General features: G+C 34.7%; 1 protein-coding gene across 1 annotated transcript in view; it reads left to right on the forward strand.

Moving 5' to 3' along the window:
- The window catches only part of ADGB (androglobin), a 123,258-nt gene that overhangs the window by 78,940 nt on the left and 24,804 nt on the right, over positions 1–19,514 (forward strand). The window contains exons 20-27 of the mRNA XM_056344385.1: positions 707–874; positions 2,797–2,935; positions 6,800–6,934; positions 9,213–9,306; positions 11,936–12,070; positions 12,266–12,419; positions 17,248–17,435; positions 19,014–19,198. Coding sequence (XP_056200360.1) covers positions 707–874; positions 2,797–2,935; positions 6,800–6,934; positions 9,213–9,306; positions 11,936–12,070; positions 12,266–12,419; positions 17,248–17,435; positions 19,014–19,198 — 1,198 coding nt within the window. The remainder of the gene's footprint in view (positions 1–706; positions 875–2,796; positions 2,936–6,799; positions 6,935–9,212; positions 9,307–11,935; positions 12,071–12,265; positions 12,420–17,247; positions 17,436–19,013; positions 19,199–19,514) is intronic.

Here is a 19,514-nt window from a genome sequence, read left to right on the forward strand (position 1 = left end):
ATAGGTCACTAAAGCAGCTTGTGCAAATGTATTACGTTTACTGTAGCAAAGAAGTTTACACATAAGAAGCTGGGCTGTTAAAAATGTCTTGTGGCTGTACTATCCCCTTGTCTTCAGCTTGTGGATGAAAAGCTATTCCTCATCAAGAAGATAAAGCAGAATTTTATCCTGGGGTCTTCTCTGCACTTCTTTTTGAAGACAGAAATTTATCTGCAGAGTGTCATTTGTAGGAAAGCATCCACATCGTTGCACAGGAATCCTGATAAAGATTAATGATACTTTAGGCAGCATGTATTTGGACATTGTTTTCAGCGGGACACAAATACTCATCTGTCCTTTTATAGTAGAGGAGATGCTGAGCATTTCAGCTAACAAGAGTCTTATATTATCACTGCAGTAGAAATTCCTTACGTGCATCTTATCTTTTATTAAATGTCCTAGGACTAATGATACAGGAAAATAAAATCCTTAACAGATATATGTTACAGTGCCTGTTATAGTGTTGTAACATTCTTATTTCAATGCCTTTGAATACCAGATACCTAATTGATTTCACAGTTTATAAAATTATTAACGATTGCTTAGTGGTTTTGTACTTCATCATAGAAAAAATGCTTATGCTGTCACAGCCTAGAAAGAAAACAAAATAAGATATAATCTCAGAGCAAACTTTCTACCATTGGTTGGTTTTATTCTCTCTCCCCAGGAGAGCTACCGGTTCATAGAACAAGCTACAGCTGTCCTGAAAGCTGTTGGAAATGTGATAAATAATTTCAGCAGTAAGCCTGAACTTTCTAAAGCCTTGAAGGAGTTGGAACTAACTCACTGTCCTCCTGACCTCCATGGTACTGGAATGGCTGAAGAACACTTCAAGGTGAACAATTCTAATAAATACATATCTAAAAGCGACAGAAGCTGGGTAACAGCTTAGTATTGTCATTATCCTCTTCAAGACAATGACTGTGCTTTTAAAAAGGACCTCCAGAGTACTCCAAATGTGCCATTTGTTACTAAGTGTAAGCCTAAATGACATAACTTGCAACATGTACAAAAATTATCTTCTTTAAATACAAACAAATTTTAATATGCACAGAGTAGCACAGTCTAAATTTGAGTGTCTAGTATTGTCAGTTTAGTGTACTTTGGGGCGGAAAGCATCAGCTTTTTTTTTTTTAAGACTTAATTTTGGATTTAAAATACACTACCTGAAATGCAGAAAAGCCAGAATGGTTCCTTTTGTGTGCCTAATGTGATGGCACAAGAAAACATTATTATAGCTTATATTACTGAAAACAGTAATGAGTTTTTTTCACTCATACTATTTGAGTTGTTTACTTTTTGAAACTGCAAGATATTTATTCAGCTCTCTTTGTGTGTGATAAATTAAAGGGTCTATGGATACAATGAAGATGTTATACTTTTCTGAAGATCTCTATACTGTTCCTTTTCAAGTCTATAGAAAGATTGCAACAAAATAGTTATGTAAAAGATACACTATTTTTTATGTATATACAAATGTTGATAATACTGCTATAACTTGATTTTTGTATGGTTAGTACTTTATATATTCTAGATTCACTTACTTTCATCAAAGTACTAGAAAGCTCATGTAGTTTAGACTGTGTTTTAAAAGACTGAATAGAAGAAAGGGATTAATAGTTTTATAATCACTGATATTAAAAAATAGAACATCTGCGTCAGTGCTTTTATATATGGGCTTGACACTAGGCTTCAATTCAGAATTAAGAAAGAATGATTCCAAGTGCACCACTCATGAAAGAGGTAATTTTCAGGCCAAGTCCAACAGAAAAAAAATTGGTTTGACCTCTCTGGAATGGAAAATACAAATTTTAAATGTATATGCTCATATGAGGTATATGTAAAACTTGGGGACCTTAAGAAAAGTTCAGTGAGTATGAACATAAATATCTCTCCCTCTCTGCTCCTCTAAGACCAATGTATAGTTGTAAAGGAGTAAAAAACCAGAAATCAGATAAATGACACTGAACCAACTGTGATTCAAGAATGTAAAAATATAAATTGTCTGTCTTTTAATATAAACAGTGAAAAAATATTCTCTTAAATTATGTATTTTAATAAACACTTTATTTTGGAAGATACAGGATAAAATATTTCCAGGAAGCAGAAAAATCTGAAAATGAAAGAGAAAAATAATGTCTATTCCAGTAAGTTATTACTATGTTCTTCAATTCAGGTTATGAAACAAACTCTGAAAAACACACTTTAAAATTTGCATCTATTGGAAAAAGGAAAAAGAGACTAGATTTCTGCTCTTTAAAGAGCATCAATATGTAGAGAATAAAAATTCAGCCATCAGTTTAGTCATATAAGTAGGACACAATCTTCCCCTTTTGCCTGTGAATATATTCCTCTTTTTTCCTTGTGGTGCCACCTCTTCATTCAGTAAGCATACCTATTAGGTTGTGGGTCTCTGTTCTGAAACCTCTGATCAGAATGCCAGTTGTCGTGATTATGTGGTGTTCTGTCCTTGGGTATGAGACCATCATCTCACTTCACATAAACTACTAAGATATTGTCATGTGATAGAAACTGGCTGTAGCATCAGTCCTGTATTTAATAAGCCAAGCATGAAACGTTTTCTCTTGATTGCTGTCTTGAAGCATTGTAGTTCTGCAGTTGGGACTAATTTTCAGATGCTGTATGTTAGAGGAACTTAGAAAAGAGCTACGCTGTTTTTGAATCGATAAGAAGAAATATAAATCAGCTTTTTAAATTTAATCATTCTTTGAATGCTTTATTTCTTTCTGATTTTAGGTTTTCAATGGTGCATTTTGGAATTTAATCAAATATATATTAGGCAAGAAGACTCCTTACAGCTATAAATTTGCCTTCAGGTCCTTCACTTTGGATTTTAAAGACACAGAGGTTTCTGAGGATGACACTGTGTCTTCAGGTACTGTACTGGTATTGCTAACCACTTCAAATAAATCTGCCCGTTCTTATTTTCAAGGAAGCCCAACTCTTCACTAATCTTGTGTTTTCTTGCCTGAGTAAGCATGGTTCATTTCTTATGAGATAAGCCTTCTTCTGTTGACAGCACATCTGAGACTCATCTCAGAATAGAAATGATCCTTTTCTTTGTTCCAGAAAGTCTGTTCATGTTTCGGTTATTTATAAAATTGATAAAACTGCCCTCTGTCTTCCTTGACTTGGCATTTGTCAGTATTAATAAGCATCTACAGATGCTGCTTTTTTTTTTAACCTGCTTTTTACTGCACATTATGTTTTTTGTTCAAATTACCAGCTGAAGAGACCTTAAATGGCTATTTTGTTCAGGAAATGAGAGTGAAGGAAGACAAGTTAGTACCTTGATTGAAAGTTCAACTATTTCTTGGTAATGGGTAGAGGGGTTTTTGTTTATTTGGGGGAGTGGGGTATTTTGGTATTTTTGCTTGCTTGCTTGCTTTGGCAGATTACCATATTGTCTGGCTAGTTAGTTCTTACGACAAATGTGGTGAGGAACCAGCTACAGCACCATCCACCTCTTCTCCAGCTTGTGATTAGGGTATGCTGTATACCTGAAGGTACTGTGGAAGGTAGATTTATTACAAGCAGAGATAATTCTTTTCCCACAGGTTCTTTGCCTTATTTTGTATGCAGGCTAGAGGCATAAGCAGTTAGAATTAAGTTTTCCTGGCAACCAAATGTATGGCTCTTTTTCATTTTAAGAGACTTATTTTGCAGTCTATGTAAATTTTTAATCTATTAATATTAATATTTAATTTATTAATATAAGCTTTATGTATATGGTTTCATATTATGACAGAAAAAGAATTTATCTGAAAAATTGGCAGAAAGATATACATCATCATGAAGGCCATTCAGGGTGACTTAGCTTTTTCTTCTGCTATAATGAATTTACAGTACAAAATCTTACTCCTTAGCCAATCAGAATGATACTTCCTTTCATTAATCAGTTTATTTTGGAAAATCAGTGTTAAAAAACTTCATTAAAATTTACACAAGTATCTTTACTGACAAAATGGTGTAAGACTCCTGTTCTTCAAGAAAGCACATATACTTGTCTTTTACTTTTTAATGGAGACTTTCCTCCAAACCTTCTGAAAGTTATTCTTATGTGAGACATTGCCATTTTTGTTCTTATGATATTGTATTAACAAAGAACAAAAAGGAAATGAAATCTTTAGAATAGATATTATTTCACAAATCATTCAGCATTTCTAGTTTTCAGCCTGATCTGGGGTAACCTTTGACAGTTTCTATTAAAAGAATTCATTTATCTCTGTGGTACCGCATCCAAATTATTACATTTGTATATTCAGAAATAATTTAACATTTAACCATGACTGTATATCCATATATTCTTTAGCCTCACAAATTAAATGTATTATTTCTAGTGAAGTAGCTGTTTATTTCTAATTATGAAATCCACTTGACATCCCCAGTGGATAAACTTTACAGTTTGTTCAAAGGGCAACACCAAGCCAACACTCTGTGTGTGTTCTCCAGCATTTCATAGGTCTGTTCTGAGCGTGTAATGGGGGTAATGTGCTCTTAGTTCAGTGACAGGTGAGCTGGAATTTGAACTCATCAGCCTGGTCTCATATAAAGAGATGGGAAACATCTCTTGGGCTAGATCTGAACAGGTGTAGGTAAACAGTTCTGTAATCAATAGCAATATACAGAAATATGAATGCTGTTACAAGTGCTTATGGCACTATGATTTCCAGCTTTTGGAAAATGCAAGCCCTTTCAGTTCCTGTCTTTGAATAAACTCCTCTACAGCAGAAGAGTAAAATGCAGCTGTAATTGCTGACTACAGCTAGAAATACTTACTCTCCCTCCCAAGTGAAGCTGAAGCTGATGTTCCACAGCAGCTTAAACCAGTGTAACTGCAGGCTGTTGCAGGACTATCCCTATACTTTCCTGCAGCTCCAGCACTGATCAAAGCTTGTGCTGGGCTGATATAGCCTGCTAAATTGGCAAAAACACGACACAAGAATAAGAAAAAATTAGAATCGTAAACATCCAAGTAAGTTTTAGTCGCTTCTGGAGCCCAAGAGCCTGCTTATATGCAATTCAAAGTTCTCTGGATAATTATCAATGTTGTTGCCGACAATACAAATACTGAAGGACAATATAAGCCATTGATTAAATGAAGATCATGTTCTGATCATTTTAGACCTTAAGGTGCAGCTTTACTGTATGCTACTACTAATGTTCTGTAATTCTCCCCTTCCCATCCCAGAACATATACTCCAACATGAGCAACAGTTGCACAGATGCTAGGGAATGAGATCAGCTTGCTGATTTTTCACCAAGCTAAGCCAAGGGGAAAAAAAAAAAAAGTTAATTCAGCAAACTAATCTGACTCACCATGCCACTATGTAATCTCTTGGAACATGTTTAATTACAGTTGGGTATTAGCAAACTATTTTTCACCATGTGGCTAGTCAAAAATTGGAAGAGATTGCCCAGCAAGGTTGTGAAGTCCAATCCCTGAAGTTATTAAAAAATGAACTGGACATTTAATCAAGAACAAGAGCAACCTGCTCTAAGCTGATCCTGGTTTGGATGTGGGATGGGACCAGATGACCTTCAGTGGCCCTCTCCAGCCTCTATTATTCTGTGATTATATGCTTCTGTTTTATAACACTGGTTGTGTCATACGTATTGTTGAGTTCTAATGTGTTGTCTATTAAGTGGGCTATGTAACCTTTCAGAGTCAGTAAATATTAAAGAGGCTTTCTGGGGTTTGGAAATGAGACAGTAATGAGGAATGATGGTTGGGAACACAGCCTCGTTTAACAGTGTTCAGTAAAAGAGATTGGATTGAAATGTGTGATCTCCTGGCTGATGACAGCAATATCTTTTCTTAAGCTAGTTTGTTTGTCTGCAATGTTGTCTGCATTTTTCAAGCAGATTCCTCTTTTCTCCTCCCTTTTGTTTTTTGCTACTTTCTTTTGGCGCACTCTTTTCTTCCCCTCAGACTGCCTCGCTGCCCTTTTTCTGTATCTGTGCAGTTCCAAACTGGCCCCCTGGCACTGGCTGCTTGTAGTGCTGTCCCCGCACCCTCCCCCTAAAGCCTGGTACTGATGGCTCCCAGGATGCTAATTCTAGGCAAGGATGCCTTCAAAGAGCTCATTACTAAACTGTCAGAACCTACTAATTTCTGTTCCACTCCAAAACTCCTTAGTAACAGAAAGTCACAGTCAGATAAATGAACTCTCACTTTATCATAGATCTTGTCCTTATTCCATGGCTTCTTAGCAAAGGTTGAAGACAATGTTTTGAACAACATTGGTGTTTAAATTATTACTTAATAAAATTATCAGATTGAGAGACAGAAACACTTAAAATCTTTTGAAGCTCTGTTTAGCTGTATTCAGTCAGGCTTTAATGTATCGCAACCTGTTGGTTCATGTTTGGAAGAGTATTTTGAAATTACATTAGGAGACTTGATTTTTAAAAATGCACTGCAATAGCTGTCCATAAAGAGAAATAAGAATTTAGTGATTGGTATTTGGAATTAGTATAGTAGTTGCATTCTGACTTTGTGTAATTACACCGTATATTTTGCCTGATTTTATCATAAGAGCAAAATTTTAAGAGTTTGTATTTTTGTCATAAATGGAAATTTTATACAGAAGCACTCTGTTTCTGGAATACAGCTCCGTCATCATTTTGTGTTTTTTGTTTCTTGGGGTTTTTTTGTTGTTTTTTCTTTTTAAATTTATTGCAAGCAGATACAGGACTTTCAGCTTTATTGATGTTGCTCATTCTCCTCCCCTTTCAGAAAGTTGTGAGAAGAATTCCATTAATAGTTGGCAAAACCAAATTCCCACTTCTGAGGAAGAAGCAGCAGCTCTTAAACTTCAGGCTGTCTGGAGAGGGACCTATGTTAGGAAAGTATTGAACAGCAGAAAACCAGGTGTGTGCTTTAAAAATACTTTTTAAAAAATGTTTCATTCTTCCCCTTATTCAAATGTTTACCATAAAGATTTTTTTACTAATTAATATCTAATTTAAAAAACTGAAATAAAATGTTACAGTTGAATCTCTGATCTCTCATAAAACTAAGAATAGTTTTCAACCTAACCACTCAATTAGCACATATGGTACTAAAAAGCAGAGGAAAAACATCCCCCTAGATTTTTGTACATATTAAATCGGAATTTACATTACTGTAGATTTAGCTCAGAGCTGGACTAAATGGTGGGGTTTTTTTCTGGAAATGTAAGGGAAGTCCATATGAGAACCTAAGTATCATAATAGAAAATTAGCAGAACACAGCATCAGAGGCTGATACTGTGCTCAAAAGATACTTTGCTGTTCCTATCCTTCACTCTCATGTACATAAATAGAGTAATCTTACATAGCAGTTGAACAGTGGAGCTACATTTCTTACTCAGCAGTTCTATTATCTCAGCTGCAATATTGTGTCCAAGTGCAGTGTCCACAGTCCAAGAAGAAAGATAGGTAATGACTGTGAAATTTTGGGTAGAGCCGTAAGGATTGGGATTAAAGAAGGGCCTTGTACTTGCAGGCTGTTGGTTTGTAATTTAAGAAAGAAAAGATTAACAGTGACTTAATCTGTAAGTAGCCATGTGAGAAAAGGAATTTGATAGCAACAAGGTCTTTAGTCTGACATCCTCCAAAGGGTTAAAAGAAGCTCCTTAGTCTGAGATTCAAAGATTGTGAGTTGAATCCAGACATACTCAAACCAGAAAAAGTGGCATTTGTTTTGAAAAGGATAAAGTTTTTATTGGAATAAACCAAGATTCGTGTTGCACTGCGGAAAACTTTCAAATCGGACAGATACTCATCAAATTCAAGAAGGATTAGTAATTTATATATTATGGAATAGCAATTAATATGTACAGGACTGTTACACAGAAAGTTAGATCGCAATGATTCCTTCTAAGCCTCACAGTATATATAGAATGCCTGAGGATCCTGACAAAGGAAACTGCTCCATTGTGATATAGATGTCTGTAGTAAGTCATCCCCATTCTGCTGGAAGCTCCTTCTTGAATTAACATTATTGCTGGGGTTCTTTTACGTGTATATTTACCTGCACCAGATGATCTCTCCAAGCTATCTTTTGTACCCTCATCTCCTCATCAGCAAGTCTGGTGCTGCCTCTCTCCTAAACTATCACCTGTAGCCCAGTCTTGCTTAAGCTTTCCTACTAAGTAGTGTAGTGTCCTTCACTTTTTGTTTATGAAGTGCCACATAAATTAGGAATTTCCATAAACTTTCACTGTATTATGAATTCCTATAAATCCCAGAGCCCAGAAGCTGCTCTTTTGAAGTTTAGATTTTAGATTTTTGACAATTGAGCACTATGTGAGAAGCCCAGCTCTTTTATTCCATTGTCTATAATGTCTGTCTTGTCTTCTTCCGATTTATCAATATTCTGTTACCTTTAATTCTGATATTATTTTTACAGTGGCTTACTGTGGCGTTGGGGGTTTTTTTCAGCCATACTATTCTCCATTTTTTCCTCATCTGTATATTTTTCTTGCCATTACAGTACAATGTTATTACTACCACAGTCTCTTTTTTTTTTTTAGTTTTCCCTCGTTTTCCCCCTCTATTTCTGTCATTAATTGTTTATGCCATAAAGAAGGATTTCACTTAACTTCAGTCTTGAATAGTTGGACAACACATCTAAACTAGTTGCGTAGTCTTCATCTGTATTCTGTGGATAGAGGTAGACACCTTGAGGTGGCAATACATCCTGTCATGTTAAAGGTATCAAACATGGGTGGGATTAATTACCTGCTGGAACTGCCTGATTCTTTTTAGCTACACAGATTGCCTAGGCACATACCTACCCCTTCATGGTATCTACAGATAAAAGCTGCTGGGAGCTAAACAGCATATTCTTCAAGGACAAAGACCACCTCATATCACTACAACATGTTACAGTGAAAAAACTGTAAATCAGAAAATATTGATCACATCATTTTTGCATTTGTAAGAGTGCTGAAGACTGCAAAGGTGATGATTATTTCCTCCCTCTGTCAAAGGAGAAATTAGTTTTCAGCTCAGTGAGACTTCTGTAAAATTTCAAATAAAAACTAGACATTCATAAGACAATTTACTTGTGCAAATGGCATTTTTCACAAGCATTTGGCAGGTGTATATTTAGAACAATAAAAAAGTTAGGTGTTACAGTTTCAAACTTATTTTATTATTTCCAGGTACTAAAGAAAATGCTAATGTCAAAGAAACCTTGCAAAAATTGTGGACTGTGATTGAGTTAAATTTTGAACAGTATGCCGTAATGCTGTTAAGGTAATCATGTAATAAATTAAACTATTGCACGCAGTACCGCAGAATTGCCATAAATTACTGGTTCACAAAATAAATATGATAAGAGTGTTACTAGTTTTAAAATTGCAAAACTCTGTTATAAGGGATGAGACATATTTAGTTAAGGTATGCCATGCTTTATTCTGTGTACCCTACATCAGTAAAAGTATGGCAAATCTAATTTTTAGGTATGTGTGTTACAGGTTTTTTCCTGCAGCTTAAGCTAGAATATTACCTTTCTCCTGTATTTAAATTTTTAGTATCCTTTAGGATGTTTCATAAGTTTAACTCTGATACTAATTCCTTAGTCAAACATCTAACCAGTTGATCTAAAGATGCATTATGATTCACGCTATCTGTTAAGCAATCCTGGCTGACATTAGAAAGGAGATAGATATACTATGTAATTGTATCACAGTTTAATATCATCATAAGCTTTGTTTGTAGCACTTGCTTGAAGGAAAGTAGGTGTATTTCTAGGTAGATGCTTTCCCTGGTATTTAATTACAGCTTTTGCAAAGATAGCTACTCTAATTTTGACAGTGTTTAAGTCATTTGCAAGCATGACACTCACGTATTTTCATTAAGTCCTTCAAAAACCTCTCTGCAAGCATATGCAAAACTGATCTAGCAGTAGATCTGTTCTGCCAGGGGTGAGGAGTAAGAACTGGCAATAATTACTGGCTGTGGGTATAAATCCTCACTCCTTATAATCAGCAGTTTGAGGAACACTCATATGGGGTATAATTTTATTACACTTTTTAGTGGTTTTAATCCTGTAAAACCTTTGTATGTTGATGGGATCAGGACATTGCAACCACAGCCCTGTTCCAAATATTAGACCTCAGTTTTAGGTTTGCAGCATCTCTGTGCCAGCAAAGATCAGATGCAGTTTTTAGTCTGCCTTCAAACTTTGAAAACTTATGGGACTGATTCTTAGGCATTGTCTCAGAGTGTTAAAATCATGATATTATGATTTTGTTTACATTTTTTAACAGCTGACAGATCTGCATTTAATATAGCAAGCTAACATCTTGGCCTGTAAGTAACATGCAGGAATATTGGAAATTCAGTATTGGGGTAAAAGTTTTCCCATTCTCTAACCCCAGACTTACTGGAGGCCAGAAGCAGTACCATTTTACAATACAAACACCAGTTTAAAAAGCCCTAAAACCTCTCAGTTTGTGCTAGGATTGCCGCCTGTTTCTCATTATACATCCCATGTAAGCTCATCCGTGTTTGATCCCTACTGTCATTTTCAATGAATTAAAAATCTGAGGTGTCTGAGGGGCTTTTTCAGTCTGTGTGTGCGCTGTTTATCAGTGGTGGAAGGAACCTTTGCAAAGCTTCATGGACTAAAAATTCAAACTGTTGTGCTTTCAATCAATTATGGCCATATCTGCATCCACTCTGTGACTCACCTTAATGAAATGTCAAGGTCAGCTATTATCATTGCTAAAAATATGCATGTGGTGGTTGTTTCTGTGATTTAAATTACTATATAGGAATAACAGAGTAGCATTGTCCAGATTTTGTGGGCAAAACTTTTGCAACTGAACAACTTGAACACATTCATATTTGACACAGAAAAGAGGGCAGCTATCACCAAAAATGGATGTTATGAGGTTTCATTAGACTATCCCCTTTACGTAAATCATATAAACCAAAATTTGAATGAGAGCAATTAAAAGATAGCAAAAGAGATATATTGTTTACTTACTGCAGAAAGCAGGTAGTTAAAGAATAATGCAAGACCGAGGGAGTGGCAGGGAGAAGGATATTCTTTCCTTCACCTCTGTGTAGGCATACTTTCACTCCTCATCTCCAGAGAAAATCACTGGAAAGAGCCAGAAGATGGAGTGAGACCAGTTATCTTTCCTCTGCTCTTTACCCAACAACCTGTTCATATAACAGAAAATTTTGTACGCTGGTCATCACATTGCTTTGCCCAGGGGAACATAAATTTTTGATACTACCTATGATAAATAAAATTCATGGTGTTCATTAGGTGCCAGTGAGGTTTGTTCTAAATTTGCAAAACTTCACAACACCTGCAAGTTTATATGCTGTACAGATAACTTCTGAGTTTACAGTCTTAGGTTCCTTTGTGTGTGAATGTCTTTCATCCCATTTTAAATTTATTTGGTTTTGCTTTTATTTTTATTTTGTCCAAAAAAGTTTTAAAATCAAATAAATCTATTTTTAGTATCCTAATGATGTCGCAGCATTGAGATGACAGCTTAATATAAAGAAATGGAAGTTATGCTAACTGGTATTTATTAAAAAAAAAAAAAAAAAAAATTAAAGTTCCGTAGAAGCCATAACATTTTGCGCTATTAGAAGCAGTTATACTCAGATAGACTGACAGATAGAAGTATTTGTATATAAGTATTGGCCTTGTGAGGCCATTAGCTCTAAAAAAGGTGTTCACTACCTGATTTATTCTTTTTTGAGAGTAAACAGCTAATAGAGAAACATTAGTAACGCATTCTATATCATTGTTTTACATTCCTGCACAGGCAGTGTTCTTCATGATTAACATAAGTTAAAGTCAAGATACGTGTGCCTTCCTGATTAGATTTAAAGATTTATCTTACTTTCTGCTTTCCAGAGAAATGTTTAAAAGAAACTGTAAGTCAATCGAGAAGTTTCCTTGTTACGAAGATGAATGGTGTAAGACCTCTTTTGCTGACTATGCTGTAACGTATGCTGATCAGCCACCAAATGTGTGGTTTGTGGTTTTCAGGTGAGCTCCGTACTGCACTATATAACCCTTATGGGGAAGTAGTATTCATACGCTGTGGTTTTTCACTAACCTGCTTGAAAAACATGATTTTACATAAGTCTGCTTTCCTTAAATTCTAATGTATACTTCTACTTTGTGTTACACAAATAATTTTATTTGTGAAAATAATTTTAATATAATTTGGATTTTTTTTAGAGAAATATTTCTTGTTCCAGAAGACATGCTTATAGTGCCAAAGGTGTATAGCACTATCCCTTCCTGTAGACTTCATGTTGTTGATAATGACACACTGGAGGAGATGCCACAAGTCTTTTTGAAAGTAGCACCTCTTGTTTATCCCAAAAATAAGGTAAATGCAAAGAATTGTTTTGAAAAGTATACATTTTTGATACAATGACAATTACGCATATTCTGTAGACATTTTTAGCTATGTCATAATGTTCTGCTTAGAAATGCGCCATTATTTATTAGCAAGTTTGAGCAGTGACTGTCACTGATCTGCTTTTGTGCTAAACCTTTTACAGCAAAGGAAAAGTTTTAATTTTCTTTGAGATTTTTTACTGTCACTAAATGGAGGAATATCATCAACTTCCCAGTACTGTGCTACTATTCAGTAGCAGTACAGCTGCTGCTGTCCATCTGATGGAACAACCTTCAAGAGTCAGGGACCAAACTAAGAATGCAGTTTGAAAAGCCTTTTATAAGTCGTGCTTACAATGATTACATTAACATGCATCTTCACGTTCTAATGATAATAGCAGCATTGATGCCAAATACAGCTTTAGATACGCTCCCCCTCAAAGCCAGTATGTTACCTCAGAAGCATTAGTGTAAATTCCTTCTGAAAAATAACTATATTGTTAAATAATTATCACAGCTTCCCCTCTTTTTTACCTTTAGATTAAAGACAACTGTTCGGTCAGTCTTTCCTTGCCAATTAAATATTCTGCATTCTTGATTACTCTCTCCTCTGGACTATTTCTAATTGCTGTTGTCTCTTGTCTTGTTTATCACGCACGACACTGAGCACAGTAAACTTTGTGCCAAGGATCAACTTGTGGCCATACCAATGATGAGTAATGAACAATTAGTTTGCCTGTCTTGTGGGCTTTACCTCTACTTATATATCCAACTGTGGTGCCTGCTCTCTTTCACAACACCATTGTTGGCTCATACTTGAGTGATCCTAGGTTCTCTTCTGAAGAACTGAATCCTGTAGTTTATTAATTTTGACTAAATATAGTGTATTTCTTTTCTGATTTTAATGCTATTTTTTCAGACCATTTCTCTAGTTTAAAATGATCTTGCATTCTTATTTTCTCTTCCTCTTAAGTTACAATCCTTCTTATTTTGTGGTAAATTAAATATATGCTCTCCATTCTACCTTCCACATTACTAATAAAAACATTGAATGGAATCAGGTTCAGGTTAGATCTTTGAAATCTCATTGATTGCATCCTGCTCTTCCAAAAGGAGCCATGAATATGTGCATTCTGGATGTGGCTGTCCCACAGCCACCCCACAACAGTGTGTTTCCTGAGTCTTAGAAGAATCATCAAAGAAACAGTGTTAGGTAACTCCTTCTTTCCCATAGCGTGCTTTCCTGTAGAAGAAGCAAGCTTCATTGGTTTGATAGGACTTGGTTTTTTGCAGCCTTTTTGCTATGCTGAAGGAGTTACAAAGAGTTAATCTTATTATTTAATGATGTTTTCAGCTGTTGGAGTTACGCTGACCGATAACTTTCTAGACACCTTTGTCAGTCTAAAAAAAAAATAGAACATTGCAGTTCTATAGTCTTCCAGTACCTTACCTGTCCTCCATCAGTTATCAAACATAATCTGAAAGTTTTTTTATTGTTTTAATCTGTTATTTAATTATTGGTTTAAGAGTATTAAAACAGAATTGTGTAGGCATGCTGCATTTTTCTACTCATTAGTATTACATTTCTTTGCTTCTCAGTAAGTATATATATATATATCAGTACACTGAGTTTCTCAGTAAGAATATAACCTTATACTGTACAATTTAGCTTCTTTTATTCCTGTTTGTAAATGGCTCATTAATGTTTCAGTGGACCTGCAAAAGCCTTTGAAAGTTCTATTGAAGTTTTGACAAGACATTCTGCAATTATCATGAAAGACTGAATACAGCGGTGTTATTTTAATCTGACTCTTACCTTTTTTTTTAACAGCATTTTGTAAAAAATAGTCAATAATGCAATACCTCAAGCAAGGAATTATACTGTATGTCTGAATTCCTAATTGTCAATATTATTACAGAGAGTCCATTTTTTTTAATAAACCTACCAGTTAATTGTTCTGCTTCAAAACTATGAATCAGCAATTTACAACATGGCTAAAAAGAAATCCTATCAACAGATATTGCTATTCTGCTGCAGAGACACTCTAACACACTGAAGCTCATTTCAGAATGACTGACAATGTAAAATGACAATTGACATGTAAAATCTGCACACTAACAATAATGTCTGTCTTCTTTCTGCTGACATTACAATCTAGAAACTACTTGTTTTGCATTGTTTGGATTTCTTTTGCATTAAATCTTCTTCTTCCATGGTTATTCTTTCTACTGCTGGATGCAGTTGTTTGTTTGTTAATTTTACTGTCTTTGTTATTCACAGATTATTGGACAGATTGTAGGAAAAGACAGAGATAAGCGTTCTTCAAGCTTCAGCTGACCAACAGTGATAAGAGTTTAAGAAATCATCACTAACAACACATTTAGTCTAGAAAATGGAAGTCTATTTAAGCAAGGGCACTGATCAGTTATTTGCCTCGACTAGTCATAGAATGACATAAGGAAATCATCTTACTTTACCGAAAAGTTAGTTTAGTTGGTGTGTTAGGAAACAACCCTTTCTGATTCTAGAGACAGTGAATTCTAACAAGATACCTAAGTAGGTAATGAAACCTCTCAAAGGTTTTTAAGAAAGAGACATAAATCTGATGGGGTTGTCTAGATCTATTCGCTTATTACTCAGTGGTGACTGATGATTACCCAGTGTTCCTACCAGCCACAAAATTCAGTTACCGTGCTTTCTAATTGCTTATAGTACTCAGAAAGTACCCACTCAAAGAATTTTTTTAATCTTAATTCTGAATTTTCTGCGTATTTATAATTAACATTAAGATTGTATAACCTTATCTTTATAAATAAGATACACAAAGTGTTTTTTTCATGCACATTGTGCTGTCAGAAAGCACTTGAATATCTGGCTGAATCCCTCTCAGTTTGCATGTGTACTTACTAAGAACGGGGGTACTAACTATATGCTTAACTAGGTATTTAAATAAGTGAGTTGTGATTCATAGCTTTGAATGGTTGCTATTACCTTGCAGTGATTAAAGGCTGTAAAGTTCCTTACAGTTACAATTACACAAATTGGAATTGTGACTTATTTCTTTTACTTCCATTCTGAATATTCTGTAGTCCTGAAGTCACAACCCTACATTATTGGATCGTCCTAAAATCACAACCCTATTTGTTCTAAGAATTTTTTAAGAAAGCTTTCTTATTGGTAAATACTGATTTCTTTTAACTGAAATTTAGCAGAAGACTGTCAAGAAAGAAAACCTTTCAAAGAAGTTTCACCTGCACTATTTCTTGGGAGGAACATGAAATTTTAATGATGTTTGAAATAGGAAGTTGGTAGAGCTAGCTTAGAGAATTTGAAGATGGGACTTAATTCTGAGTACCCCTGTTACGTTGCAACTGGCCATTGCACTCGTATCCCTTTTTTCTGCCCCTGCCTTTCAAGTAATCACATTCATATTGCTTTCTTTTTTTCAAATACAAAATACGATGAAATTTTGAAACTTTTTAATTTGTATTCTGGTTTCCCATATTCTTCTCAGGATTCTTAAAGAGCAGATACATCTGCATCAAGCTTCTTAATTGTGTGGGTTTATTATTTTTTTTATTTTTCATTTTTTTATATTTTTCTAATACTAGAAATATTTTTTCTTAAATCAGTATCTTCCTAAAAACAAGACCCTGACCCTTAATGCTATACTTGCAATGACATTGTTAAGAATAGGGACAATATTAATTTAACTTCAGATTTGAAGACCGAATGAATCTTATCTCTAAATTTCCTTGCAGCAAACTGCATTCACCCATACTTTCACACTGCCTATAGCATGAAGGGACATTTTAAAAACTCTGGTTTATCGGTGAATGCAGTAATTCTCATGTGTACATTTTATCTTTATCTAGTTTTGTTTTCATATGTGTGAGGACTGCTAGCTTTTGATAAATGTCATGTGAGCGAATAGCCAAAATATTAGTTTCCTTATCTTCAGCTGTGGTCACCTTTGGAGTTCAAAGTATCAATACTCTCAAAATTGTTTATGCAGTTTTCAAATACATCGACACTTCAAAATACACATCTTTTTTTATGCCTGGCATACAGGCCAGATGTTTCCCAGGAGTCGTGAGTAAAGGTTTAATGTGGTTGTCTCAGAACTTGAGGTGAAAGTTCTTGGCTTATGTAGTCTTTTGTTCTTTCTTCATTGTATCTACTGCTACTACAGCTACTACCACCACATACAGTTTTGGTCAAATATCAGAAGGGAAAAAATGTTTTGTACCAAATGAAAAAATTGATACTAATGCTAATGTTTTTATGAGAAAAAGAACGGTAATATTATAGAACACAGAGATGTATAGATGTGTTTTATCTGGGAGCTATTTGCATAGTGGTATGATATACAAAGCAAGAAAATCTGTCGAATAAATGTGTTTTACTGAACTTTAGTCATGTTGTACAGACTAAAGTACTGCACATGCTTAAATAAGAGTAAGTACTCAGTAACAGTTGTTAAATTAGACTTTATTAAACAACTTCGAATCATCAAATAATTTGCTTAGAAAGTGGCCTCGGGAGTTTGATTGTACCTACCCCTAAAAATACCTCCCAGCGGTGGAGTTAGATGAAATTGGATTTGAGTTGCTATGTAACTTTTTGCCAAATATAAATTCCTGGAATAAGGGCTGCTTCATGAATTAAACTATAATGGAACTGTAAGATTCTTGCTTATGAAGGATATTTTATTTTATTAATAAGCGTAACGGACAAAACTGTGTTGGGTGTAGTCATAGAGTGGATTTTGAGTAGTGTTATTTCCATGTAACACTGACTCGTTTTCTCCTTTCAGAAAGGATACACATTTATGGCTGAAGCACGTACTGGTGACCTGCCTGTGGCAGCTGGAAAATGGAGGCTCCGGCTCATTGGTTCTCATAATCTACTCCCATTTCTTTCTCGTCAGGCTGTAAACAATGTTTATTCTACTAAAGAAATTAGAGAGTATTACATACCCAATGAAAAGCATGTAATGTTCAGGTAAATATTGACAGAAGAATGATTAAAATATGCTTTTTATATGGACCATCACTGACAGAAAAGTATGTTATTTCCTCTTCCTTAGAAAGGGGAGGGATTTAAGGCAAATATCTGAATTTTATGGGTCATCAATGTGCAATACCCAATTTTACGTTTAATTTGTGGAAATGTTATTTTCTGAAGTATTGCCACTGCTTAAAGGAAGAACAGGTATGCAGTACACAGACTATAACTTTAAAATCATGATAACAGTATTTTGCATTTCTGTGAGCTTGATCTTGAAATCTATTCCATAGTACTTTTGGGGATTAAATAAGTATTTAAATCAAGATTTTGCAGGTGGGGAGGAGACATAGTTTGATGTATTTTTTACAGCTATTCAGATAAATCTTTAAATAATACAGAAATACAACAGACTTTTCTGATAGACCAATTTCCATCTTGCCGTGTTGGCAGAAAAATTTATATACTTTTTTTAGCATGCTGATTCTTTCAGGAGAACTTATTTAATAAACACATGATTATTTCATTTTTACTAATCCTTTCCTAGTTTATTAAAGTTTATTATTAAAATCAGTTTATTCTGGCTGAGTTTGAAGTTCAGAACTGACCCTGACTAAATCACTGTACTTAAGTTTTTACAGAAAGGGCTATACACTGCACTAAAACAGCCCTGGGCTTAGACCTAATTACATGTATATATTTTGAAGGTTAATTCTAGAACATTTTGCCTTGATTCCTGACAGTTTATATCAATATTTCAAATAAATGACTTATTCTTGAGCTAGAGGTCTATTCAACAAGAAGAATCAGTTTCAATACGTGAAGAAAGCATATAATGGAAATATAAGGAGTGCACTGGAATTCTGTAAACTCTCTTTCTTGATGAGTTTTTTTTCTTTTTCACCCCTTTGTTGCCAATATTTTAAAATTTTTATTTTAAAGTATTGATATATTTTTGGCTCCGAATGTGCTGAAGTCAGGGTGATGGAGGTTTTGTGTGTTATTTGCTTGCTTGGTGAGATTAGTCTAACGATTGGAATTTATGGACAAAAAGCAAGTAATACATAAAGTTATGAGTCATAACAAAACTATTAGTTAAATTTCATCCTAAAACTCTAATTCTAGTATTTTAATCCCATGGTCTTTTAAATTGACTGGAGTAGCAGCTGCTGTCAAAGGAGGTAGCTCTACCTTTTGAAAGCAAATCGTTCTTTTTTTTTTTTCCTTCAGTTACCTTTTAATTGAAACAGTCCCCTAACCTGGCCAACCTTGTTTTTCAACAAATACTAATATAGCAGGAGGGAAAATGTATATCTGGACATTAGATAAGGCAGTGAAAAAAACAAATGGGAAGACCACCGCTTTTTTTGCAGCAGTACCTATTTTGATCACAGATTCACTGCACAAGTTCACTACAGGAAGCTTAGCCCACCAGATTGCATGGTGACAGTTGACTATAAACTCAATTGTAAGTCTTTGCTTCCAATCAGCACAATGTTTAGGTACTTTTCCAAAAAAAAAAGAATGATCTGGTATAGTTGGTTATATTGCTGTATTTTTTTTCTTCTTCTTTAGGTATTCAGTAAAAGTCACAGCATCACATATCACTACAGTGCAGGTGCAAACATCTAAATCGGAAGTGTTTATTAAACTACAAGTCCTGGATAAAGAGGAAGAAATTGTGAGTGTCACTGGAAAGGGCCATGCAGTCATCCCTGCTTTTAATTTCTTGAGTAATGAAACACTTTTGAGTTCCCACTGTAAGTATTGTATTCTGATTTATAATTTTATTCACTGAGAAATATGTATTCTTACAGTAACTTTAGGTAATCGGAGAAAATATTTTTTTCCTACTTTTCCTATGAATCCCTAATTTCTTTGTGGTTGACTGAAATCAGCTACATTTTTGAGCAATGGACAGGAGTTCTTGGTCCTCAGCAATGAGGAAAGGTACCAAGAGGATTGATTAAAATAAGGTGTCCAGCCTTGTCGTCTTCCTCTGCCTTTTGGTCTTGTTTTATAACAGAGTAGAGAGTTTTGTGGATAATTGAAATAGCTTCTCAGTTCTGAAAATTT

The sequence above is a fragment of the Falco biarmicus genome, chromosome 6 (genome assembly GCF_023638135.1).
Source record: "Falco biarmicus isolate bFalBia1 chromosome 6, bFalBia1.pri, whole genome shotgun sequence".
NCBI lineage: Eukaryota > Metazoa > Chordata > Aves > Falconiformes > Falconidae > Falco > Falco biarmicus.